The 27433-nt window shown below is 35.5% G+C and overlaps 1 protein-coding gene across 1 annotated transcript; it reads right to left on the reverse strand.

The window, feature by feature from the left end:
- Positions 1-1580: 1580 nt before the first annotated feature.
- Positions 1581-11301, reverse strand: LOC131157100 (asparagine--tRNA ligase, cytoplasmic 1). Its single transcript, XM_058110987.1, has 6 exons — positions 10469-11301; positions 9102-9692; positions 8021-8280; positions 7815-7944; positions 7598-7656; positions 1581-1952 (listed from the first exon to the last, which is right to left on the reverse strand). The coding sequence occupies exons 1-6, from the start codon at positions 10949-10951 to the stop codon at positions 1769-1771; spliced, it is 1707 nt and encodes a 568-aa protein (XP_057966970.1). The 5' UTR covers positions 10952-11301; the 3' UTR covers positions 1581-1768.
- Between the last annotated feature and the right edge of the window lie 16132 nt (positions 11302-27433).

Genomic DNA, 27433 nt, shown 5'->3' on the forward strand with positions numbered 1-27433 from the left:
AAACAAATCCTTGATTCCACACACTAAAATTTTGCAAGACTAGATTTTAGAGTATATAATATTATACAAAATTAATTATGACAATTATCCTATTATCTGTGAGGATAAGGACATGGGTTTTTTTTTTTCTTTTTTTTTTTTTTGTGTGTGTTTTATTACCATAAAACACCTTGCACAAAGGTATCTACACTCGAGAGACAGGGTTGAGCACCATTTTGCTAAAATTAAATTAACGAACCAAGCCAAAAAAAATTAATTAAATCAATTATATTAATTTTTTCAATTTGGTCAATTTAATATAAATTTTGTAGATTTAGGTTATTCAATTTTTGGTTCAATACATACCTTATCATAACTAATCAAATTAACAGAGTTAATATATATATATATATATATATATATATATATATATATAAAATTTAAAAATTAACATTCATATATCCATCTACATATATATAATACAAAGTTTTCTTAATCCATGGAGAACCCAAAAACCTATTAATCATTGGTACATTTTTCATAATTCAATTTCAACTGAACTAATCGTATTGTATTTCAATTAGTTAGTAATTTGGCATTTGGAATAGTTTGACTTGGTTTAGTAGCTAATTTTTTGAACCAAAATTTTTTTATTAATTTGGTTAGTAACCATATCAACTCAATACTTTCAATATGGAAAGTATAAGTCCTTAACCAAGTGAACATCGACTAAAAGTACTTGTTAACCAAATGTAGTCCATCTTAGCATGCAATATAAATAACCCCCCAGCCCCTCTTTCATTTTAAACTCACCAACTGCAAAACAAATGCTCATGTGTTTGCATATTTCATTTTGCATCGGACTAACTTTTGACTATTTTAGTTTCAATCACATTCGAGTAAATTTTCATTCTTAATTATTTGAAATAGAAAATACAAAAACAGATAAACAGATTTATCCCTCATTTCTTTTTCTTTCCTCTAAAATCATCAAAGCAAAAGGCGAAGAGTTACCCAATAAACGAATTCATGTTGACGGTCAAAATGAAGAATGGAGACGTAAAAATAAAAACTAGTTTGATTGATCACATTTCTATGTCACTTTTAGTGAATCTAGTTCCAAAATGCAATCATTTTGATTATGGTAGAAGCAGAAACAAATATCAATACGGAATTATTGTGGCGACGGAATCTACATTGGCCATGGTAAAGGAGAAATTCAAAACAGTCCCCACAGGTCTTGAAATTAGAATCAAGATCGACCACCAATCTTTGTAGCCAAACTCGATAGCTAGGGCTTTCACAGAAAGCATTCAAGATGTTAAAACACAATACTCGTATGGTAAGGAAGACTAACCCTGCTCATGGAACACCGCAAAAATATTTAAAATGAACCATCTGAATAAAGAATCAGCCATATCGCATAGGCTGAAATGATGGTTGGTATCAACCTCGTAACACTTCGGGACTACGACAATATCCAACCAAGGGGGCAAAACTAAAGCATTATTTCAGGCAATCGCCTTCAACGGATCTATCTTTTCTATAAGAACAAAGCCTTTCTGTGACACAATTCAAATGAGCAACATTACCCAAAAATATAAATCAATGAAAAGATTTTAGGGCTTTTCCAAACAAGCACTATAAATTATACTACAAAACTTTGATGCAGTATTGGTTTATAATCAAGAATTGCCATAATAGTAACTAGTTAGAAGGGGAACAATATAACTTCCATGCTGAACATCAACAGACAAAATGGAAGCAAACTATATGTATAGAATAAACCTCAAAGATCAGCCCTTCCCGGATATCTCGGGAAAGGAATGACATCTCTGATGTTGTCAATGCCAGTGGCAAAAAGAATCATCCTCTCAAATCCTAAACCAAACCCACAGTGTTTTACACTTCCGTAACGCCGCAGGTCAAGGTACCACTCGTATGGCTCTAGAGGCAGCCCCATCTCTTGTATCCTGCAATGATGGAAATTCATAGCTAGTATTCCTCATTTAAGACGTGCATGTATGTAGTTGAAGAACGCTCTTCGAACATGACAAATGCCAAAAGCATAAAATATGTATAGAATGTATTCCATCTCATTCAAACGATAAAATGTTTCCAATGATGTTCCTAAACATTTTAGAAAAACAAAATTGATAGAAATTTAAGGGCATGTTTGATATCGTTGTAGTTTTCCGTTTTCTATTTCTATTTCTCCGCAGTAAAAAAACAGATTATAAAAACATGTTTGTTTTTATTGTCAATTTTCTATTTCTGTTGCCAATTTTTGGTTATTTGTCAAAAAATTGAAAACCAGATTTTATGGTTTTTTGTTATTTTGACAACCTGTTGTCAGAAATTTTAATATTCAAAAATAGTTTTTTTTTGCATTAAATTATTCATTTTATACACTTTTAAATTAAAATCAAAATTAAATGATCATATGAATTTAAACATAAATAAATTTCAAAAAATAATAATAAAATCAATTACAAAACACTTTTACTATTTTTCAATTGTCATGTTCAATAAAATTTTTATTATAAAGTAAAATTTGAAAGTAGAACAATTAAATAAATATAACAATAGCAACAAGCCTTAAGCCCCACTAGGTGTGGTCGATTGCATGATTTATTTTCCACCAATTCAACAATTAAGTAAAATAATTATAATAAATTTTATTTTTATTATCATAATTTTTTAATGTGTATTATTTGTAATTTTATTATTCTAATCATATTTTTATAGTATTTTGATTTTAAGATGAAAATGAGAATTTTTTTAAATTAGTTTTACAAATGTTAAACAAACAAAGTACTGGTTTCAAGTTTTTAGTTTCTGTTTCTAACTTTTGATTTTTGTTTTCTAGTTTTCATTTCTCTAATTTTTTACCGTGGTAACAAACAACCCCTAAAATGCTACAATTATTACCTTAATTTATTATATTTAAAAAATATTGCCTTTTATTTTTAATAATACAATAAAAACAAAACCAAGCCTTAAATTCCACTAGGTGAGATGGCTACATGAATCATTTTCCACCAATTTATTCGATCATGGAGAATTTCTTTCGAAAAATTCAAGGCTACTAAATCCTTACTATCTCATTCCATGTTATTTTAAGTCTATCCTTACCCCTTCTACTACCTTTCACCGTAACGAACTCACTTTTCCTCATTGGCACACTATGTGGCTTACGTTGTAAGTGTCCAAACCATTTGAGTCATCTTTTTCTTATCTAATCTTCTACAAAAGATATCTCTAAATTATCACGAATTTTTTTCATTTCACAATTTATTTTTCAATGTTATACCACTCATCCATTTAGCATTCTCATCTCAACAACTTTTACTTTTTGGATATGTTGTTTCTTAGTAATCCAACATTCTGATAATATAGCATAGCTGGTCGTATAGTTGTCCTATAAAACTTCCCTTTTAATTTTAAAGGTATTCTATGATCACAAAATACACTTGAAACACTTCTCCATTTTTCCCAACCTGCTTTAACTCTATACATTACATCCTTTTCAATTTCTCTTTCAGCTGGCTTGATAAATCCAAGGTATTGAAATCTACTAGTATTATTTATTTCTTCTTCATCAAGTTTAACTTTATCTCCAATATTCCTCCCACTATTACTGAAATTACATTTCATATATTATGTCTAATTTCTACTTATCCTAAAGCCTCTAGATTCTAAAGTTTCTCTCCATAATTTTAACTTAACCTTTACTCTTCCCCTAGTTTCATCAATTAATAGAATATCATCTGCAAACATACACCATGAAACCTCATTTTGGATACTCCTACTCAATTTATCCATCACTAAAGTGAAAAGATAAGGGCTCAAAGTAGATCCTTTATGTACATCTATTGTGATTGGAAATTCTCTAATCTCTTCACCTATAGTCCTTACACTAGTCATTACCCCATCATATATATCCTTAATTACATTAGTATACACCTACTACACATGTAGTTTTTTTAAAAAACCTACCAAAGAACTTCCCTAGATACCTATCATTCGCTTTCTCTGAGTCATAAATGTCATATGCAAATTCATCTTTTATTTTCCTAAAATTTTCCATTAATCTTCCTAAAAGCTTCTATAGCAAATCTCCTAGGCATAAAACCAAATTGATTTTCTAAGACCCTCATTTCTAGCATTAATCTTTATTCAACTACCATTTCCCATAGTTTCATCGTATGACTCAGTGTTTTAAAAGGTTAAGGCGCAAAGCGAGGCATTTTACCCCTATTCAGGCAAGGCGTAAGCATTTTGAGATTTCGATTTTTGTATTTTAAAAATATAAAATAAATTATATATACAAAAAATAATACGAAATTTTAAACTAAAAAAATAGTTCGACAAAAATCAAAACACATTAACCAAAGCTATCATTATTGTTGATACACTATATTTCTATAAGTTTAATGCTACATCCACATGGCCTTTCCACAGCCATGTGCTCTCCTTACAGGTTGCCTTCCCACACAGTAAAGAAATCTTGCTTTTCTGCTTGCCTCTCTCACACTACCTTCGCTCAACAATTCACTACCTCCATCGAAAAGGGTCTCGAGCCGAGAAAGAGACACTCAAGACAAGAGTGAGAGACATTCAAAGATGACCCAACTATATCATCACAAAGAAAGAACAAGAGAGGGATAGAGAGGAATAGCTACGTAGAGGTGGCAGTGCAGTAGTCCTGTCAGAGGAGCTCACCAAAGAAGATTACAGTGGCCCTTTGTCGATGTGATGAAGCACTCTTGGATCGTTTGATTCTTCACCCATTGATTTATAGAAGCACGAAAGAAAGGGCCTTTCTGCCCCATTTTGCAGTTTAAGGCTTTTACATTATTAAAGTTAAGGGTTGATCCCATAATGCATGCACCTTCCTTCTCTTTAATGCGTAAAAAATGCATTTTTCCAATGGAGGCATACGCTCTGACCCAAAAAATGTATGGATAGCAGGATTTTCGCCTTTCGAACTACGCCTCAGTGCATTCTAGCAGAAAAACACCTCAAAGGTGTGCCTCAAAAACACCTTTTAAAACACTAGTATGAGTCAGTTTAATTCCACGATAGTTATTACAATTTTGAATATATCCTTTATTTTTGTATATAAGTATTAAAGTGTTTTTCCTCCATTCATCTGACATTTTCTTAGTTTTTATAATTGTGTTAAATAAATTAGTTAACCATATAATTTCAATATCACCTAAGCATTTCCAAACTTCACCTAGGATGTCATCCGGTCCTATAGCTTTTCCGTTTTTCATCTTTTTAAGAGCAAACTTAACTTAGTTAATTCTAATCTTGCAAACAAATCTCACATTTTTATTCTTTTTCTCATTTGTCAATTCTAAGTTTAAGCCTTCTATTTGGTTTATATTAAATAGCTTACTAAAGTAACTTCACCAACTTTCATTTATGTCTGCTTCCTTAACTAAGACAATATCATCCTCACTTTTTTACACATTTTACATTACCTAAGTCTTTACTTTTTCTTTCTATAGCTCTAGCAAGTCTAATATAACTCTCTTCCCCTTCTTTGTATCTAATCTATCTTACAAATTATTATGATTGATGTTTAGCTTCGCTAACAGCCTTCTTTGCTTCTTTTCTCGTCTCTTTATACTTTTCAAAGTTATCCATGTTTCAACATTTTTGCCATTTTTTATACCAAATTATTTGCCTTTATGGTTTTTTAGACATCTTGATCCCACTACCAACTTTCTTTACTATTCTAGAATCTTCATCTTGATTTACCTAAAATCTCTTTTACTGTCTTTTTTAATAGAGCTAGTTATCATATTCCAAAGAGTGTTTGTGTCTACACCATCCTCTATAGTCGAATCACCATCTTTGATCATTTTATCTTTAAATTTTATTATATTTTCTCCCTTTAGGTTCCACCATCTAGTTCTCTTACACTAGTTTATTTTATCCTTTCTCTTCTATTTTTCAATACATATATCTAACACTAAAACTCTATGTTATGTGATTAACATTTTACCTGAAATAACTTTACAATCCTTACATGATAAACAATTTACCCTCCTAGTTAAGAAAAAATCTATTTGACTTTTAAGTTGTCTACTTTTGAAGGTTATTAAGTGTTCTCTCCTCTTAAAACAAGTACTCATTCTAATAAAATCATATGACATATTAAAGCCTAAGATCATCTTCCCAAACTCATTTTTATCTCCATATCCATATCCTCTTATAACTTTTATTATCCCTTTCAACGTGTCCATTTAGATCTGCTCCTATGAGTATTTTCTCAATCTTTGATAAACCTTCTATAATATTATCTGTATCTTCCCAAAATTGTCTCTTAAGATTTTCTACTAAGCCTACTTGAGAAACATAAGCACTAATGATCCTTATTATCTCTTGGTCTGAGACCATCTTAATTTTTATAATTCTATCCCCTACTTTATTTACTTCTACAACGCTATCTTTTAAGTTTTTGCCTACAATAATTCCTATCCTATTCTTATGTTTTTATTTTCCAGTGTACTAAAGTTTAAATCCTAATTTATCAATTTCTCTAGCTTCCTCCCCCACCCATTTAGTTTCTTGAAGGCAATTATATTAACTTTTCTTCTAATCATTATGTCCACAATTTCCATGCTTTTACCTATACGTGTCCCTATATTCCAAGTTGCTACTGTAATCCTAGTCTCCTAAACTAACTTCTTTACTCGCTCACATCCAAAATGATGTAGGAATCCTCACATATTTCACAACGTACCTAATACGCTGACATGACACATCCCTTTAGGGGTGACTACCTAGCCCCCCCTCGCCCACTTTTTGCTACACCTAGGTGGTGAGTGTCCACCCTCTTACATTTTTTATTTAAACTATATAATAAAAATGCCTTTAGCATTTTCTAGCATTTATGCCAATTGGTATGGCTTTAATCCAATCACTTGTTGAGTATATTTTCCTTTATGCATACAAGTATGTTCTTTTATACATACACAAGTACTTTAAGGTTTAAAATAATTAATCAATATCAATATCTCAATTGTTATGTTATTATTCAGTTAATTTTAACAGCATACACAAACATATGCAAAACATATATCTACTAAAACTTCAGAAAAAGCCTTTTCTGTAGATCTCAACGGAATAAGAGAACAATGACAATTAATTGACACAGAGTTTGTATTGCACAAATTACTCTATTTTTATTTCACAACTTTCACAATATTTTATTTTAAACCCCGTATATCCTTGTGTTCACTATTTCTTCCCATATTTTATGTCATTTTAAAACCGTATATCACTTTAATTGTACTGTTTTTTCCCATATTACAGGATAATACTGCAGAAGGAACTCAGTCTAATTTCTTAATCAAAGTTGTTCCTTGAATCAAGAGTTACAAAATAATTGTTCAAGCTCAAATCAAAGAAAGTAAAAACCATGTCACAGACGATGCTTCAAAGTCTTGCCATAGTAAAGGGCTGGTGGGTGGAGTGGGAGTGGTTGGCCAACAATTCAGTATGCTAAAAACATTAATAAGAAATAGAAAAATTCAAAAACTTACGAATGCATGCATTTTTTTAATACAGTGAATGAATAAAGAACAAAAAGCTATCATACCTCGTCTTAATTATCTCATAACGCTCCTCCCTTTGGCTACCCCCAATTAATTCTCCCACCTAAAAATGAAGAAGTTATTGTTTTATGTAAATGCACCATAATGCCATGTCAAAGAGAAATTTTTGGGTCTTGACAAGTCGCAGAAGCATTATCATCATTGAAACAAAATTCATGTTCAGCATCGAAGTCTCTGCACTATGTTGAGAGAATAAGATACCTTTGGTACCAGCACATCCATAGCAGCAACTGTCTTTAAATCGTCATTGAGTCTCATGTAGAATGCTTTAAATGCTTTCGGGTAGTTATACACAATAACAGGCCTTTTGAATTCCACTTCAGTCAAGAATCTACATGATTAAGCAAACCATGACATCAGTACACACGCATTTTGTTAAAACACATTTAGAGTGCTAGCAGAGTCACCTTTCATGTTCAGATGCTAAGTCAATTCCCCATTCCACTTTGTTCTCAAACTTCTTTTTGCCCTTCTTTTCTGCATCCTTGAGGAGTTCTACTGCATCTGTATATGTTATCCGCTCGAAGGGAGTTGAAGCAACCAGTTTTAGACGGTCAATGGCACTTTTATCAAAATGCTTTGCCATAAATTCCATATCATCAAGGCAATTGTCTAATAGCCAGTGACACAGAAATTTCACGTATGCCTCTGCACAATTCATATCATCCTACAAAATGCAAGCATTCATGTCTTCCAGAATGTTATGTATCTTACAGAGCCAAAATATAGGCTCACTAAAAATCAAAAGAAATAGAAGGATTTGAATGCTCAATGAATACTGAATCAGTGAAAAAGAGGGATTTGACTCTCAAACCAATACTAAATTAGTCCATTCTGTCCTACATGGCATTAGGGCAAAATTTGGTAGTGTAATCTGAATGTGTCATCATAACCACCAAAACAGAAACAGAGACAAGGTCATGATCACTGACGAAGACACAGTTTTTCCACAAGACATCCAGAGGTCCAAACACCCCATCGCTGTTCCACGACACTAAACAAATGTAAAGAATGGATCATGTCGTTCGATACATTGAATCTTCTTTTGCATGTGTGCATGTACACATGTCTGTCGTTGCAACAATTATAAATCAAAGTTTTAAACCAACCAAAGAGTGTAGTTACATTTGATTATAAGCAAAACAATCTTGATGAAAACACAATAAAACCAAGTTTCAGATTCCTAGTTGAAATGATGAAGATGAAGGTTTCTGCCTATGACAACTCTCACATATGCCATCATCAACACATACGTAGGCACAAACATGAGTAAACGCATGCTACATGTCTGTGAGTAGGTACATACCACACATGTTCAACAAATTCACATCAGCCTTGTCTATAACACTGAAAGTTTGTTTTGGATTTTAGAATTGACAACCAACTGCCGAGATTATCCAATCAGTACTCCCTAGCACCTAACTTTTTTTGCTGCAATTCTCAAACATCCAAAATACAAATGCATATAATTCACTTAAATTAATATACCTTAAGATCTGCAAAAGCTATTTCAGGCTCCACCATCCAAAATTCTGCCAAATGTCTCGAAGTGTGAGAATGTTCAGCTCTGAAAGTTGGCCCAAATGTATAGACACTACTAAGGGAACATGCAAATGTTTCAACTTGTAGTTGTCCAGAGACCGTCAAGAAAGCTTGACGGGCAAAGAAGTCCTGGGCATAATCAATCTTGCCATCCTTATGAGGAATTCCAGGTTTAAGCTTGGATCTCTCTTCCAGCTTTGAAAGTTCCTCCTTGGCTTTAGTAAGGGTGGCTACCGAAGCACTAATCTCCTCCTTACTAGCCTTAGCAGATTTAAGTTTCGCGACAGCCTCTCCTTTCTCCTTGACACATTGCTTGCCAGCTTGTATTTCTTCTTCTGATGGAGGTGGACTCTTAATCAGCTCCTTTTCCACCTTTTCTGCATCACTGATCAATGTTGTCACTTGAAACATTTCACCAGCCCCTTCACAATCACTGGTCGTAATAATTGGGGTATGAATATAGAGGAATCCATGTTTTTGAAAGAATGTGTGGGTTGCATAAGCTAGTGCATTCCGGATTCGAGCAACTGCAGAAATCTGATACCATGCACAATAATTACACACTGCATATACTAAGAAGCAATATATGATATAATTTAAGACCATCAGAGAAATAATTTCCAAGAGAAAGCAACATAAAAACTCTATCACATCTTTCCGCCCGCGGGGAGGGGGGGAAGTTAAATGCTTAGAGTTTCAACTGCAAATCCATTTTTAAGCACCCCCACACCCAAAAAAAATAATTATTATTATTAATTAATTGTTCTAGTTGGCTTAGCGCCTACTCCCTAGCTGTCTTTTTTCCATGCTATAAAAAAATCTCATCCTTTGAACGACTACAAACTATAAAAACGCCCAATAGGTGTGAGCATGGAGCTGAAACTAAGTCTATGTCAAGCTCAAGTTCAATACAGCTAACATAAACAGTAGATTTAAGAACAGAAAAGCTGATTGTAACGAACTACGCAACATAGAATAGTACAATTAGGCATCTTGTTCTTAAAATAGAATCATGTATGTCAAACACAACCTCTTGAATAAAAATTACAGCTTTGCAGTAACCATAAAACCAAGTCTCTCTTGGATCAAAGATCTTATTTGGAAAAAAAAACAAACTAGGATACAAATATTTTCTGTTGTATTTTTTCTCTGTACTAATAGTATATATAATTAAAATTTTTAAAATGAAACGTTAATTACTTATAGAATCACATTTTTGTTCATTAATTTATAATAAATATTATTCTTTTCTCACTATTTTTTGTTCTAAAAAATGGATTCCTTGTATTTTCGATTTCAGAGAGAGTGAGTACCGTATTGGTCCTTGGACGAAGATGAACAACATCTCTGAGAAATTCAAGGGTTAGCTTCGTCTTGGGCAACGGGTACTTGGCAGGATCCACGGGGCCTACATGCAGAACCTTCTCGACCCGAAGCTCCACCTTCTGCTTGGTGCCTTCCGGAGGTACCTTCAGCTGCCCCTCTACGTGCACACACGTCCCGGTGGGCACGAGCTGTCCTAGAGGCCCGACGGCGGCATCGACGATCACCTGCAGATTCGCAGGGCACGAGCCGTCGTTCACCTCCAGGAACGCAAAAGATCCCTTCCCCTGCTCACGGCCTGTCTTCACCCACCCCCCAATCTTGACCGTCTGGCCCGCGAGGCCAGCTCCGCCGTCGGCCCGACCCAGAATGGTGCGGATCAGGACGCGGTCGGAGAATTGGGCTGCCGGAGCAGCGTCGTCTAGGGCGACGGCGGCCATCTTGTCCAGCAGCGGCGCAGGTTCGCCGGCCATGGTGACTTTCTCCCTCTCTTCTCTTTTCTTTTTCCTCTGCGTGGCTTGCGAGTTTTAGGAGAGAGAGAGAGAGAGAGAGACTCTGTGTGTCGGGGGTGACTGATAAACCCTAGATGGGAGTAAGCTATATATATATTTTTAATACAAAGTCAGCTGAATATAGTGCTGATCTTAGGAGGGATGGACGGTCGTGACGATTTGATAAGGGAGACAACCGCGGAATGGAATCGTGGTTTTTATCGCACAGGATTCCTACGCAGTGGGAATATCGTTGGATGGGCATTCGCCTGCCGGAAATGTTGAGCTCTCAAGCCTCCTTCGCCAATTAAGACCCTTAATTACTATTATTATTAATTTTTGTCGACCACACCTTGTTTCCATGGACAATTTCCATGAGTTTTTTACGCAAATATTAAGAAAAAAAATCAAAAAATATAAATATGAAGGAAATGAAAAAAAAATTACACAAATGTACCCGACCAACTTTACAAATGTCGGTTTGGATTTTAAAATAATAATAAAAATGTCAATCATTAATTCCTGTCGGTCAGGATTAAAAAAAATAAATAAATAAAAAAGAACCGACTGCACCCATGCACGCACAATCCCCTCAAAAAGTTGTCGCCCTGCCTGCCTCCCCCCACCCACAATCAAATCCCTCTCTTTAAGACTCCCCAAATATAATCGAATGATCAAATATATATTATTTTAAATTTAAATAATTATAAATATATATTATTTTTCAAATTTTAAATTTTAAATAGAAATTTGTAAATAAAAATATATTTTAAAGTGTCATTTAATATAAAAAATATTTTATACTTTTTATTTATTTTTCAAATGAATTAAAAAAAGTAAATTAATTTTTAATTTCAAAATAATAAGATAAAAAAATAACATCTTACATCCTAATTACATAAAAAAATATTTAACATATATTTTAAATATTTTTAAAAAAATATGAACTAAATTTAAATAATTAATAAATTTAATTACTGTTATTATTTTTTATACAAAATTAGTTATTTTTTTAATCAAACTCCGTCAATACATAAATTGTCTTTTAAATATTGAATGGTAATTTTATAATTTTATAAATTTATTTTTTAAAAAATAAATAGAGATCAAATTGAAATTTGATTACAGCTTGCATGCATTCATGAAACGGACCGGTACTGGTGACAAGCGAGATGGGAGTTTTGGGAGGATCGAGAATGGGATTACATTTGGTCCCGATCGAATGCACTAGCGTACAAGCAGCATGCACCAGCGCCCCAAACCCTACGAGTTTGGTTATAAAAAATATAAATATGATTACTATCTTCACGATACTAGTACTTCCCAGATCATCACTCATCCAATGCTGATCATTGCCGATCACTTTTCGTACGAATGATCGATCACCGCTTATGGATTTTGAATAAATAAGAAAATTTAATTTATAAATTCTAAAATTTATAATTATAAAATTTGACCTGTGTTTATTTATTTTTTAAATAAATTTAAAGCTACTAATAAAAAATTAAAATAAAATATATTTATTAAAATTTTAAAATAAAAAATAACTAATTTTATATTAAAAATAATAATTAAATTAATTAATTATTAGAATTTAATTCATATTTTTGCATGCATGCAACTTTTTTTCTTGTATTTCCCTGCTATATATATAGGCTTGATTTGAAATAAATGTGCATAATCATTTCTTTTTTTGCATACATGCAAAAATATTTTTGCAAATTTATTTCTTGCAAATTTTCAAATAAAAATATAACTAATTTTATATTAAAAATAATAATTAAATTAATTAATAATTAGAATTTAATTCATATTTTTGCATGCATGCAACTTTTTTTTTTATATTTCCCTGCTCTATATATAAGCTTGATTTGAAGTAAATGTGCATAATCTTTTTCTTTTCTTTTTTTTGCATGCATGCAACAATATTTTTGCAAATATATTTCTTGCAAATTTTCAAATAAAAAAATAACTAATTCTACATTTAAAAATAATAATAATTAAATTAATCAATTATTAGAATTTAATTCATATTTTTGCATGCATGCAACCTTTTTTTTTTTAAATATTTCCCTACTCTATATATATATAGGCTTGATTTAAAGTAGATGTGCATAATCTTTTTTTTTTTTTGCATGCATGCATGCAAAAATATGAATTAAATTCTAATTATTAATTAATTTAATTATTATTATTCTTAATATAAATTAGTTATTTTTTATTTAAAATTTTGTAATAAATAATTTTTCTTTTAATTTTTTATTAGTAACTTTAAATTTATTTAAAAAAATAAATAAACACAGGTCAAATTTTATAATTTTATAAATTAAAATTTTCCTATTTATTCAAAATCCGTAAGCGGCAATCGAGGATTCGCACGGAAAGTGATCGGCGATGATCAGCATTGGACAAGTGATGATATGGGAAGTACCGGCGCCGTGAAGATAGTAATCATATTTATATTTTTTGTAGCCAAACTTGTACGGTTTTGGACACTGGTGTATGTTGCATGTACGCTAGTGCATCCAACTAGGACCAAATGTAATCCAGTTCTCAGTCCTCCCAAAACTCCCACCTCACTCGTCATCAGCACCATCCCATTTCACGAACACATTCAAGTTGTAATCAAATTTCAATTTGATCTCCGATTATTTTTTAAAAATATTTTTATAAAATTATAATTTTATCGTTCAATATTTAAAAGACAATTTATGTATTGGTGGAGTTTGATTAAAAAAATAATTAATTTTGTATAAAAAATAATAACAGTAATTAAAAAATAATAATTTTTTTATGTAATGAGGATGTAAGATGTTTTTTTTTGTCTTAATATTCCCAAAAGTAAATTTTTTCAAATTTTTTTGTTATTGTATTCATTTTTATATAATATTTTGAAATTAAAATTAACTTACTTTTTTTTAATTCATTTGAAAAATAAATACAAAGTAGAAAATATTTTTTATATTACATGACACTTAAAAATATATTTTTTATTTACAAATTTCTATTTAAATCTTAAAATTTGAAAAATAATATATATTTTATAATTATTTAAATTTAAAATAATATATATTTTATTATTTGATTATATTTGAGGAGGGGGTCTTAAAAAGAGGAATTTGATTGTGGGTGCGGTGGGGGGGAGGTAGGCAGGGTGGCAGCTTTTTGAGTAGGGTAGGGGGGGTTTGTGCAGGTGAAGAACCGACTTTTCAAAAGTCGGTTCTCCTTCTTCTTTTTTAATTTTGACTGACAAGAGTTGATGACTGACATTTTATTTTTATTATTTTAAAACCCAAACCGACTTTTGGAAAGTCAGTTGGGTACATTTATGTAATTTTTTTCCATTTCCTTCATATTTATGTTTTTTAATTTTTTTTCTTAATATTTTCGTAAAAAACTCCAATTTCCATTCTAGGTTTTTATCTTTCCCATAAAAATTCCATTTCAATTCTTAATAGCTATGGGAATTGGATTCTCCACTAGTGGGAAACATTGATTAAATCGTTATTACCATGTTACTAGATAACAAAAATTTTGTGGCCTCTTTCATCGTATAATTGCACGACCTTCTCCTCTATATTACTATTTCGAAGGAGAAAACTCTAGCCATTTTATCTTTCTACTTCTAGATTCTAACTTCGATAATACCTCATGTTTGCAAAAAAGTATTTCTTATTAGTTCAATTGATTCTTGTCAATATCTCAAAAGTTAACACATAATATAAAGAAGGAGGATGTCACGCTCCGAACCCGATAATTAGACCCAGGAGTGAATTAGTAACCTAACATGTTCCTGTATCATACAAAATACCATCGATACAGTACAATGAATGAGGGTCCGACCCCGTGGGGTTCCCAGGCAACCTATACACATTCATACACAATAGAATATACGCAGTGAAAAAAAGGTTTTTCTATATACATACAGTCTATACAATAGGAGTCTAAGCTCCATAGTACAAAACATAACCCAATTATCAACCATACTCCAACATGACAACCCAAGCAAAAAAGTCCCAACACTTATCAAAGCGCTATCCGCGGTACACCGACCACTATGTTCCTACACCAAGAAGCTAGCTCCAGTTACCTGAAGGACCTGAAAATATGTACGTACAGCAAGGATGAGACACCTCTCAGTAAAGAAGAATACAAGTTATATCAGTGTGTGGCATTCAAGTGTTATCATGATACACAACACATACACAGTTAAATGTAACTCTAGTACTAGTTTCACAACAGTGCATACAAGCACACACACACATGATCAAGCAACCCGGTGTCGTCACACCCTTCAACCCGTAGCCGGTCAGCGATACCCGGCATCGACCCAGCCGACCCACAGTACCCAGCGTCACCGGCACATGGCTAGTCCTAGACTCCCATGGTATCATACCAGCGCAAACTGGTGGATACACACCCTTCGGTGATCATCTGATAAGGCTCACGCTCTCGGATATAGAGCCGGACACTTTTGCCAAACATGGCCTAGTGATTTCATACACCCACGGATATAGAGCCGGACAGTCTCAGTACTTGGAACAACTTAGAACCCAGTTCCAATTGCATTCCACAAAACACAACTATGCATGCTCATATAACCAAACATACCACACCCATTTGGTAATCTAAAAATCATGGTTTTCCAAACATATACAGTTTAAATAAAGTCAAGGCACGGTTATCCCTATTACACAATATAAATTATCATATACATACGGTTTTTCCAACAAAAATAGGGATGCAACGTAATACCCCCTTTTTCCCAAAACAGTAATCATGAAAAACTCATAGTTTACCCGTTAGATCCCCCCAAATGAGTAACCAAAACGCATACAGGACTGTGAACCACAATTCTACTAAGTCTAATTTCAAAAATAACCAACAGAAACATAATTCCCCTTACCTTTTCCCCAAATGGCAAATCTTGAACTCCAAGGCCCCTAAACAGCGAACCGAGTTCCAAAACCTACAACGTACAGTACAGAAAATACTCATAACATTATTCTCTACAGAACTACTAGATCAAAATTGAAAATTGAACCTTACCTTGATTTTTCGTCAAAACCCGAGAATGCCCGAATTGAAAATCTGATCCATAAAACTTGTAGAGAACCCTTGCACGATCCTCATGGTAACTTTGGATTAACGATTCTCACGACGAATGGTGAAGAAATCTAGAAAGATGGAGAGTAGGAAGAGTTTCTAGAGAGATAGAGAGAGAAAATGAGATTTCTTAACTGAGAAGTAATGAAAATATCTATTTATAGCCCTTTGACCCAGTCACTTCTCGTCGACAAATGGCGTCCTCATCAATGAGACCATATAGACAACTCGTCGACGAGATGATGGCCTTGTCAACGAGCTTGGGATTTTTGATTTTTTCAAAACCCTTCAGTTTCTCCTCGTCGACGAGCCTCTGAATTCGTCATACTCCCAAAAACCTCTCGGCTTATCCTCATTGACAAACCCCTGCACCTCATCAACCAGAAATGTGAGGCTTCGTCAACGAACTCTGGCTTCGTCGACGAAGCCTATTCAATTACCATCTCGCCCCTCTCTTAATTAATTAAACCCACCTATCACGGTTTGGGTTCTTACAACCTCCCCTCCTTATAAAAATTTCGTCCTCGAAATTTGTCATCTCTCATTCATAAACTCATTCATGAAATCAGATATACACTTGGCTTAACGAAGAAAATCGGCGACTACCATAATGTAGTCCCATCACAATAGATACATACCCTCACTTATGGTGGAGGAATACCGTGGTTACATACATAAACCGTCTCAGGAGTTCTGACTCACTTGAAAAATGAGTAGCTCGGAAGCTATCCCAAGTATAGGAGTTCTGTCATGTAATATTAAGCCCAAGGGCTAGATCGTCTCCTCAGGGAATGCGTTTTAATCTCAAAATTTACGTTCGTCCAATCAAAAACACAAATGTGCTGAACTCAGTTCAGATTCAGGATTTTTCAGAATTTTGGAGACTTAAACAAAAACTTAAATTAAATACCTAAAACTAGCATGCTTTAATTTAAAGAGTACGAATGGAAACTCTAATCTACCTAAGGAGACATCAAAACACGCGCTAATTAAAAATGGTAACATTGATCATGGAATCAAAGCACACGGGAATGGAAACTTAATCAAACACAAACATGCACTAAAAATCGGGACTTTAACGCGAACCAAGACCTTGAAGTAAAATTAAACTATTAACGATTTAAACGAAGACAAAACACGAGAAAAACAAAACAAAACAAAACACAAACTTTAATAAAAACCTAAACTAATCAAGCTTCAAAAAAGAGACGTGATTTTTGGGAAAACTTCGAAACAATAACATTTTTTTATTCTTTTTTTTAATTTTGGAATCAACCCAAACTTCAATTGAGTAAAGAAATAACTTCAATAAAAAAAATTAAATACTAAAAACTAAACTTATATCAATATGAGCATCTAATTAAAAAACAAATAAAAAAAATAGAGTAAGAGAAAGAAAGATGGAGAGAACAAAACTAATTAACTAAGTTCTTCAATAAAATTCTGTAGGTAAAAAAAATAACAATTAACATACATAAAAGAAAGAGATAAGAAGAGAGAGAGAGAGAGAGAGAAAAGCTATGGAAAACTGGCCGAGCAGCTACTGTGGAAGCTTGGTCTCTGCTGTGCTTGGATGGCTGGCAGGTTGGAGGAACCCGAAGGCAGTGGAGTTGTGTATTGGTGGCCAAGAAGCTACTGGAACAGGGCTGTGGAAGAGTTCTGTGGCAGAGGAGAGGAGCACTGGTGGTTCTCGGCTGTGCTATGGAGGATCTCCTCTGGTGAAGTTGTGTAGAGGGGGTTGCAGAGAAAAGCTAGTGATGATGGCCTCTCGGATGTGGCTGGAGTAGAGAGACAGATGGGACTAAGTTGCTGAAGATCCGTGGACTTAGAGTGGCTGTATAGAGGGAGTTTTAGCAGGAAAACAGAGGAGGAAAAATAGGGGAAAGGAGAAGAAGAAAGAGGAATAAGAAGAAGAGAATTACTGAGAGATAGAAAAGCTAAAGGAGATACCAAAAGAGAAGACAGGAAACAGCAAGGAGAAGTAAGGATCGGAGAAGAAAGAGAGCAGGAGAGAGGAAGGAGAAGGGAAAAGAAGGGAAGAGAAGAGGATGGTGCGGCTGGGGCAGCGCCCAACAGGGGAAAAGGTGGAGAATAGGAAATTTAAATTAACGAGAGGGGAGGCTTGCCCTAGACCCAGATGGAAATAACCCGACCTAATTGGGTTTGACCCGGCAACTTGACCCGAATTGTTATATTTTTTTTCATTTTTTTCATTCTATGTTCATCACAAATCTGACTCTTCTAGAGCCCATTTCTCGCAAAACTCAAAACACAAAAGTTGTAGATAATCCTTTCCTCTTTCTCTAGAAATTTAAATTGTCTTGATCAGAGCTTAGACGGAAAAGTTATGCATGAAATACGAACAGGTGTCGATTTTGGTTTCCAAGATTTTTCCTGCAACAAAAAATTACCAAAACTTCATAAATAATGTTATAAAGTTCAAGAATGATGATTTTGGTACTTTATTAAAATATTAGACAATTTTTGGACATTTAATTAAAAATATAAACCGTAAAGTCCGGGTTAAGATGTCCAATTATGCAGTTTTGACACGTAATCAAGTTCACAATAACATACACTCCCAACAACTAACCACCTATCCCCAACCCAAAGTAGAGTAATGTACACATACTCAAAACAACTGCGGATACTTTCGGCGTATTTTCGTTTCCAGTTCCCAAGAAGCTTCCTCAGTCTCATGATTCCGCCACAATACCTTCACTAACGGTATATCTTTGGTACGAAGTTTCTGAACTTTATGGTCCAAAATCTGAATAGGTATCTCCTCATACGCTAAAGTATCATCAATCTCCACATCCTCGTAGCTAATAACATGTGAAAGATCCAACACGTACCTCCTGAACATGGATATATGAAACACATCGTGGACCCTCGAGAGTGCTGGGGGTAGTGCAATCCTGTAGGCTACGGGATCCACTCGCTCAAGAACCTCAAATGGTCCGATGTACGTCGGACTCAGCTTACCCTTCTTTCCAAATCTCATCACCCCTTTCATCGGAGCAATCCTCAAAAATACTTTACCCCCCACTTCAAACTCTAACTCACGGCGGTGAACATCTGCGTAACTTTTCTGCCGAATCTGAGTTGATTTAATCCTTTTTTAGATCAAACCCACCTTCTCAGATGCTTGCTGCACAAGTTCAGGTCCTAACACCTGACGTTCACCAACCTCATTCCAACACAAAGGAGATCGACACCTCCAACCATACAAAGCCTTGAATGGTGCCATCCCGATACTAGCCCGGAAGCTGTTGTTATAAGCGAACTCCACCAGTGGCATAAACTGTATCCAGCTACCACCGAAATCTAACACATAAGCTTGCAACATATCTTTTAAGATCTGTATCTTCCTCTCCGATTGTCCATCAGTCTGGGGGTGGAATGTTGTACTGAAAGTAAGTTTCATCCCTAACGCTTCCTACAAGCTCGTCCAAAATCGAGAAGTAAACCTCGAGTCTCGATCTGATATAATGGACACCAGTATTTTGTGCATTCTAACTATCTCATGCATGTATAGGTTTGCTAACCTACTCAAAGGATAATTAACCTTCATCGGTATGAAATGAGCAAATTTCTTCAATCTGTCCATGATCACCCAGATAGCATTCTGCTCGTGAAGAGCTGGCGGTAATCCGGTCACAAAGTCCATGGAAATATTCACACCGGAATAGGCAAAGGCTGCAACGGCCCTGTCGGCCTCTAATGTTCAGCTTTCAACTATTGACACGTCAGACACTACTCCACGAACTGAGCAATCTACCTCTTTATGCCAGACCACCAGAAGGTCTCACACAAGTCACGATACATCTTTGTGCTACCAGGATGTACCGTATACAAAGAACGATGCGCTTCTTTCAGAATCATCCTTCTGATTTCATTGTCATTCGGAACATATAGCCTAGTCCCAAACCTCAACACACCTCCCTTAAAGATGTTGAACTCTGAAGCCAATCCCTGTTGTATTTTCTTTACAATCTCAGCTAACTTAGCATCACTAGCCTGTGCGGCTTTTATACGCTCAAACAAAGTCGGCTGAACCACCAAACTAGTAAGGAAAGCCTAATGATCACCATGCACTAACTTTATACCTGAGCTCTCTAGATCCTGTCTGATGTGAAGCTGAGCTATAACTACAGATACTACTATATAATCTGACTTCCGGCTCAAAGCATCAGCCACCACATTAGCTTTCCTCAAGTGATAACTGATGGTACAGTCGTAGTCCTTGATCAACTCAAGCCACCATCTCTGCCTCATATTCAACTCCTTCTGTGTGAAGAAGTACCTGAGACTTTTATGATTAGTGAAAATCTCGCATTAAACACCATACAAATAGTGTTGCCAGATCTTAAGTTTATATACAACAACAGCCAACTCCAAATCATGCATAGGGTAATTCTTCTCGTATACCTTCAGTTGTCGAGAAGCATATGCTACTACCTTACCCTGCTGCATAAGCACACATCCCAAAAACTTTCAGAGACGCGTCGCTATAAATCACAAATCCGCCATCCCCCGAAGGAATGGTCAAAATCGGAGCAGTAACCAGTTGGCGCTTCAACCCCTGAAAACACTGCTTACAATCACTGGTCCACTCAAACTTCATTCCTTTTTTGGTCAATCGAGTCAGAGGCCTAGATAGTTTAGAGAAACCTTCCATGAACCGACGATAATAACCCTTCAGTCCCAGAAAACTCTGAACCTCCTGCACATTCTTTGACCTTACCCAGTCAACCACAGCTTCAATCTTGTTAGGATCAACCAATATACTATCACCAGTCACCAGATGGCCTAAGAATGCAACCTGATCCAACCAAAATTCATACTTCTTCAGTTTAGCATACAATTTCTTCTCCCGCAGAACCTGTAACACTAACCTCAGATGATTCTCGTGCTCTTCCGAACTCCTCGAGTATACTAGAATATCATCAATGAATACCACCATGAACCGGTCTAGGTGCTCATTGAAAACCCTGTTCATCAGATCCATGAACACCGTCGGAGCATTCGTCAACCCAAAAGGCATGACCAAGAATTCATAGTGGCCGTATTTGGTTCGGAAAGCAATTTTTGCTACATCCTCAGATCTGACCCTCACCTGATGATATCCTGACCGCAAGTCGATCTTCAAAAAGACCCGCATCCCCTGCAACTGGTCAAAGAGATCGTCTATACGAGGTAAAGGATAGTGATTCTTCATAATCACCTTGTTAATCTCACGGTAATCAATGCACATACGCATCGACCCATCATTCTTCTTCACAAACAATATTGGAGCTCCCCAGAGCGAAACACTAGATCGAATGAAACTCCTGTCCAATAATTCCTGCAATTGCTCCTTCAACTCCTGAAGTTCTGCTAGAGCCATCCGGTACAGAGCTTTAGAGATCGGTGTTTTGCCAAGCAACAACTCTATCACGAACTCCACCTCACGATCCGGAGGTAAATCGGGTAAATCATCTGGAAACACATCCTGGAACTCGCTGACTACCCGAATATCCTTGAGTCTTAACTCATCACGCGGTGGTTCCTTCACACAAGCTAGGTACCCCTGACATTCGTCCAAGAGTAATCTCCTCGCCTGCAGTGCTGATAGCATCTGTGGTGTCGAACGCACACATGATTCCACAAACTCATACTCCTGCTCCCTAGGAGGTCTGAACACTACCATCTTCCTACGATAGTCGATCACAGCATAACTGGAGAATAGTCAATCCATCCCCAATATGACCTCAAACCCTGACATGGCGTATACCACAAGGTTCGCCGGTAGCAGCTTTCCCTGGATTACCTGTAAAGACTCGAAAATTTAAAAAGATTAAAATAATTTGAAAAAAAATAAAAAATAAAATAACAGATAAATAAATAAAAGGAATGACGTGAGAAAAGAGAAAAAAAAAATTAAAATTAAAGAAATTAAATTAAATTAAGATAAATTAAATAATTAAATAATTTTTTATTAAATTAAATATTTTTACATTGGATTTTAAAAAAATAATAATTAAAATAAGATATATATATATATATATATATATATATATATATATATATATGTAAAGTTAAGAGTCTGACAGAAGATAAGAAAGAAGAAAGAAGAAGGAAGAAGAAGATCAGGCGTAGAGCCCCCCTGTGAAATTTTCCTGTGCGCGCGCCAGCCCTCCGTCTCCGCTTCTCTCCTTCTCTCAATTACTCGGCGAGTTTGCAACGGATCGGGAAACGGAAGGTGCCGTTGGAATCCTGGTTCTGCTGCCGACATATCTACTAGAGCAGATTTTTCATGGGAATGGCTTAGGCACTGCTCCTGGGGAAAGGTAATTTTTTCCCATTTTCTTAATTTTACCGTTAATATGTGGTTAAATCGACGAACGGACACCACCACGGGGTCCTAGTCATCGTTATCGTCATTTTGACGTAGGTAATTTGTCAATTGGGATTTTCTAGGCCCTACTCCAAAGCGAGAGTGGGATTTGAGAAATTTGGCAATTTGGCTAAATTTAAGGGTTTTATTATTTATTTAGGAATTATGACCCTAGGAAGTATTAAATTAATATTTTATTCATGAATAATTTATTGGAACTAGGAATTTAATTTCAGGGTTCGGGTGAGCGTCGTAGGTATTTTTCGGAGTCCCTGTTGGCGTAGTTCAAGAAACCAGGTAAGGGGAAAAATATATATTAAATCAAAATTTTTATGAATTTAATGAAAAAATAAATTATGTTATATGTACGTGTATATGTTTCGATATGGGTAAAATGCCAACTGTTTAAATTATATTTTTTTCCAAGTTTAGGGTTGTTTATTAGATATGTATATGCGAAAATGAACTGATGAAAGTGAGAAATATTTTCAGGATAATTAAGTAAGAAATGAAAGGCATTTTTAGTATATAAACATTGAATGTTGGTTGGCTTATTTTACAGGCAATGTATGAATTTTACTGTTAAATTGTGTGGCATGAGATTTTGTGCAAATATATGTTAAATGTATGAGATGCAGGCTAAGTAAGTAAAGCAATGAAAATAAAATATGATATGGACAATGTTGCCTGTGTATGTTAAATGCAACCATGTAAATGTAAGACAGCTGAAAGAGAGCCATGTTAGCAGATCTAGCACACTTCTGTGTAGACTAACTGATGACAGCTAAAAGGAGCTGTGTTAGCAGATTTAGCACGTTTCTACGTAGACTAACTGATGATGGCTAAAGACCAGCTGTAGTACGAAGTAATGAAATGAAATGTTATGTAATGAAATGACTGATGAAATGACAATGTAATGAAATGACAAAGGCAAATGATGTAAATGGGAAAAAGTCACTTAAAGTGAAACGAAATGCATAGTTAAGTTATGAATATGAATGAATGTGCATGAATGTTTAATGACAGAACATAATGATGTACTATGATATTAGAAGTACGTATGTACGTAGAACATGTTACGATTGGGCGAGGCATACCTTTCGCCTGAGGGCTTGCTGAGTAAGGCGAGTGCACTAGTAGCTACAGATGTGGCAATAGCCACATAATGTACTAGGGCAGAGGGAACCTACTTGTATGGGCGGGTAGAATTCCCTATCCTTAGGGCCTTTGCCGATAAACTATTGTTGAATGCGTGAGTACAAGATTAATTTATCACTTGAGGGCTTACTGAGTAAGGTGAGTGCCCTGGTATGCTTAAATTGTGACCTTCGGGTTGCCAAATGTATCAGAGCAGAGGGGTGCTAATTGTATGGGCGGGTAATCACCCCTATCCTTGGAAAATCTCGTGGGTTAAACATTCGCATGTGTTTGATTAGGATCAGAAAATGATTTTGGAAATTACGTTAAGGATTTTCAAATGTTAAATATTATGTTATATATAAACTCATGTTGGCCACACACTGCTTTAATATATGGTTTCTTCCCTTACTGAGATGTATCTCACCCGAATATGAATGTATTTTTTTTCCAGGATTTCCTCGAGATCGAGCTTTGAGAGCTCGAGGTTTTTATAGCGTTATTGGGGAATATAAAAAGTAAAGGGTATATTTCTATGTTAATTTTGAGATGTACAAAATTTATGTTTTACGTCCTTATATTTTAAGTCTGTGGAGAAAAGAAAGTTTGTGAACATACTAAATTATTTTGGGAGTTATGTAGATTTATGGAAATGCAGGTGTTGGATAATTTAATATGGATTATAGTTAGAATTAGTAAACTCTGGTATTATGTTATATGAAGATTATGATTATGTTTTCCGTTGCGTATGTTATGTTAATTATGGAATATGATTTATCAGAGATTTTATCAGGTTTAAATCGCCGGACTCGGGTTTAAGGGTTCGGGGCGTTACATTACCACTGGGCAATCTTCCAACATCCTCCTACAGAATGATATACTCCTAGATAGTGTGGCTACATACAATACTTCATCCATGACTTGGGTTTCCACTCCACACAGTTTCACAAAATCAACAGAGATAAAGGAGTGGGTCACACCCAAATCAAATAAAACCACAGCTCTATTTAAAAGCAACATCATAGTACATGTCACCACATTTCCTGTATGCTCAACATCCACTGGAGTAAGCAAATACACTGGTGTTGGAGCTGTGTTCGCCTAATAGGTCCTCTGGGATACTTGATTACTCCCACAATTCTGACTCAAAAAATGTGTACCCCTCTTCGGTGCATGACAATCCCGAGTCATGTGACCTGACTGGCCACAGTTGTAGCAGTTACCTCCAAACAACTGGCATTCACCGCTATGCCACCTGCGACACTTAGTACAACGATCACCTGACTGGCTCGCCTGAGAACTCTAACGCTCGATATTCTAACGATAACCTGAGCCCTTGTTCCTCCTCCTCCACGATCCCTGACGAGATCCACACTGAGAACCAGAAGGTGTTGGCCTCTTATTTGGCTCCTGATCCACCTCACCCTATACCCGTCTCGATCACAGTGGCTTTATCCACCAAAACAGAGAAGTCACAAATCTAAAGCATACCCACTAATCTGCGGGTGTCCTTCCTCAAGCCCTTCACGAATCTCTGAGTCTTCTCATACTAGCTCGAGATCAAACAAGACGCAAACCGAGATAGCTCTATATACCGAGCCGCATACCCTTGCACCATCATACTCCCCTGAGTTAGAGCAGAAAACTCATTCGCCTTTGCATCACGTATAGAAGCCAGGAAGTATCTATCAAACAACACCTCCTTGAAACGGCTCCACGACATCTCCTTAAGACCACCCCTCTGCTTCTCCAGCAGATTCACTGCAGTCCAGCATCGACCCGCCTCCCCAGATAACTGGAAGATAGCATAGAGGACTCGCTGTCTATCCGTGCAGTATAAGACTTCTAGAATCTTCTCAGTCGTCTCCACCTAGCCCTCTACTATCGTTGGGTCAGGTACCCTAGAGAACATCGGAGGATGCATGCATGTGAACCTCTCAATGGTGCACCCCGCATGTAATAACCTCCTTATAAAGATAAATTCTCTACTATTTTAAATTAAAACAATTTCCTACACAGTGGAAAGCAAGTAACATGAAACACAACCTTATATTTATATACAATACCAAAGTGTCTAAATATTCCACAAATATTACATATTATACTATACTCTCAAGAACTGCTCATACTAATACTACAGTTAACAAAATTGAACCCCAAAACACTCACCCTCAAAAAGGGCAAACTAACAACTCCTCTATCTGCAAGCCTGCTCCGCACGCCCAACTGGCTCACTTGAAAAATAATTCAATAAACATGCTATCACTAGTGTGTGGCTACTGAGATGTAGATTTATAAAAATTAATCCGAGTTAAGAGTAGTACAAATAACTAAAACTGAAAATGCTGATACTACATAACATATTATAAAACCTTTAACTACATAATTTAACATATCAAACTGTATGAAATTTCTTTTCATAATAATACTACTATTCTGGAAAATCTGATAATACTTTAATATCTGAGAATATTTCCCTAAATGGCTGTATGTCATGATTTAACCCCTCATGACAGGGTTGTATAGCCCGAAGGCTAGATCTATCCTGGTTAGCCTATCAGAATAAACCACTCTACTCCTCGGTCAGATCGCCCTCCTCAACCCATATCTGATGGGGAGCCTGTCCACAACTAGGCACGATCGACCTCATACCACTTACTATCTGAGTTAAGTGGTCGCACTCTGAACTGAATATCTGTTTATCTGTAGTTATGGTACCGTGCTCTGCTATCTGATCCATCAGGGTCTAATACTATATAATACGTTTCTATATACAACTAACTATTTTACCATGATTCTGTAATAACTGTATCTTTCATAGATAAACTGTAAATCTACCTATTATGGTGCTGTAAAACTGTAAAATCATGGTATTCTGAAAGATACTGTAAACGCATTTCATTGTCTATATATTCTGTAAAACATATTCTTGAAAATGCTGTATAAACATGTTTCTATACTGTATTCCAACTCTCATGCCACACAATATTTTAAAATATTTTAACCTTAATAATAAATTGCATAAATTTCTGCTCTGAATAATAATCTGGTAAAAACATAAACTTTATACTGAAACCATACTAGGTTTTCTAGCATTGCATGTTTCCTTTACCTAATTGTCGAAAAGCCCCTATCGTATATTGGTCCTACACCCGCAGGGCATCCTATTCCACATCTTGAAAACCACATTTTTCAGAACAGAATATCAATATTTCTTGACCTACATCATTTCTTACAACTATCAGAAGGCTAAAAACTAAATAAAAGACCTTAACCTGATTCTAGGGAGAAATTTGACTCAATCCCATCGATGATCCGCCCCAGCAGATTTGAAGAGAACTCCTCCAGGAGCGTTGTGGTGGCCTTCGATCGTCAATCTGGCAACTGACGGGACTGAAATTGAAGAGGGATGAAGGAGAGGCCATAGGAGAGAGAGAGAGAGAGAAGAAGGTTTTCCGTCGATATTTCTGCGATTAACTGAGTTTAGGGCTATTTATACTGCAGGATTTGTCGACGAGCAACATCACCTTGTCGACGAGTCTTGTAGAAAGTTCGTCGACGAACCTGCCCCCTTGTCGACGAATTTTAGACTTCCCAATAATCCTCTCTCGGTATCTTCTCGTTGACGAGACGGGACCTCGTCGAGGAGATCCTAAAGAACCCTCGTCGATGAAACCCCTGTGTTCGTCGACGAATGCTTGGAAAATTTTTGGGGTTATTATATCCAAAATGCAATGTCATCGACGAACGCTTCCTCCTTCTGTTACTGCTTCCATATCTCTCCCTCTTTATTATTTAACTAACATTATTCTTCGGGTCACTACATTCTCCCCTCCTTATAA

The sequence above is a fragment of the Malania oleifera genome, chromosome 6 (genome assembly GCF_029873635.1).
Source record: "Malania oleifera isolate guangnan ecotype guangnan chromosome 6, ASM2987363v1, whole genome shotgun sequence".
Classification (NCBI taxonomy): Eukaryota; Viridiplantae; Streptophyta; class Magnoliopsida; order Santalales; family Ximeniaceae; genus Malania; species Malania oleifera.

Coding starts and splice junctions, on each gene's coding strand:
- LOC131157100 (XM_058110987.1), bottom strand. CDS start 10,951: ATGGCCGGCGAACCTGCGCCGCTGCTGGACAAGATGGCCGCCGTCGCC. Junction 8,281..9,101: donor TAGCTTTTGCAGATCTTAAG/GTATATTAATTT, acceptor TGCATTTTGTAG/GATGATATGAATTGTGCAGA. Junction 7,657..7,814: donor TGGATGTGCTGGTACCAAAG/GTATCTTATTCT, acceptor CTTCATTTTTAG/GTGGGAGAATTAATTGGGGG.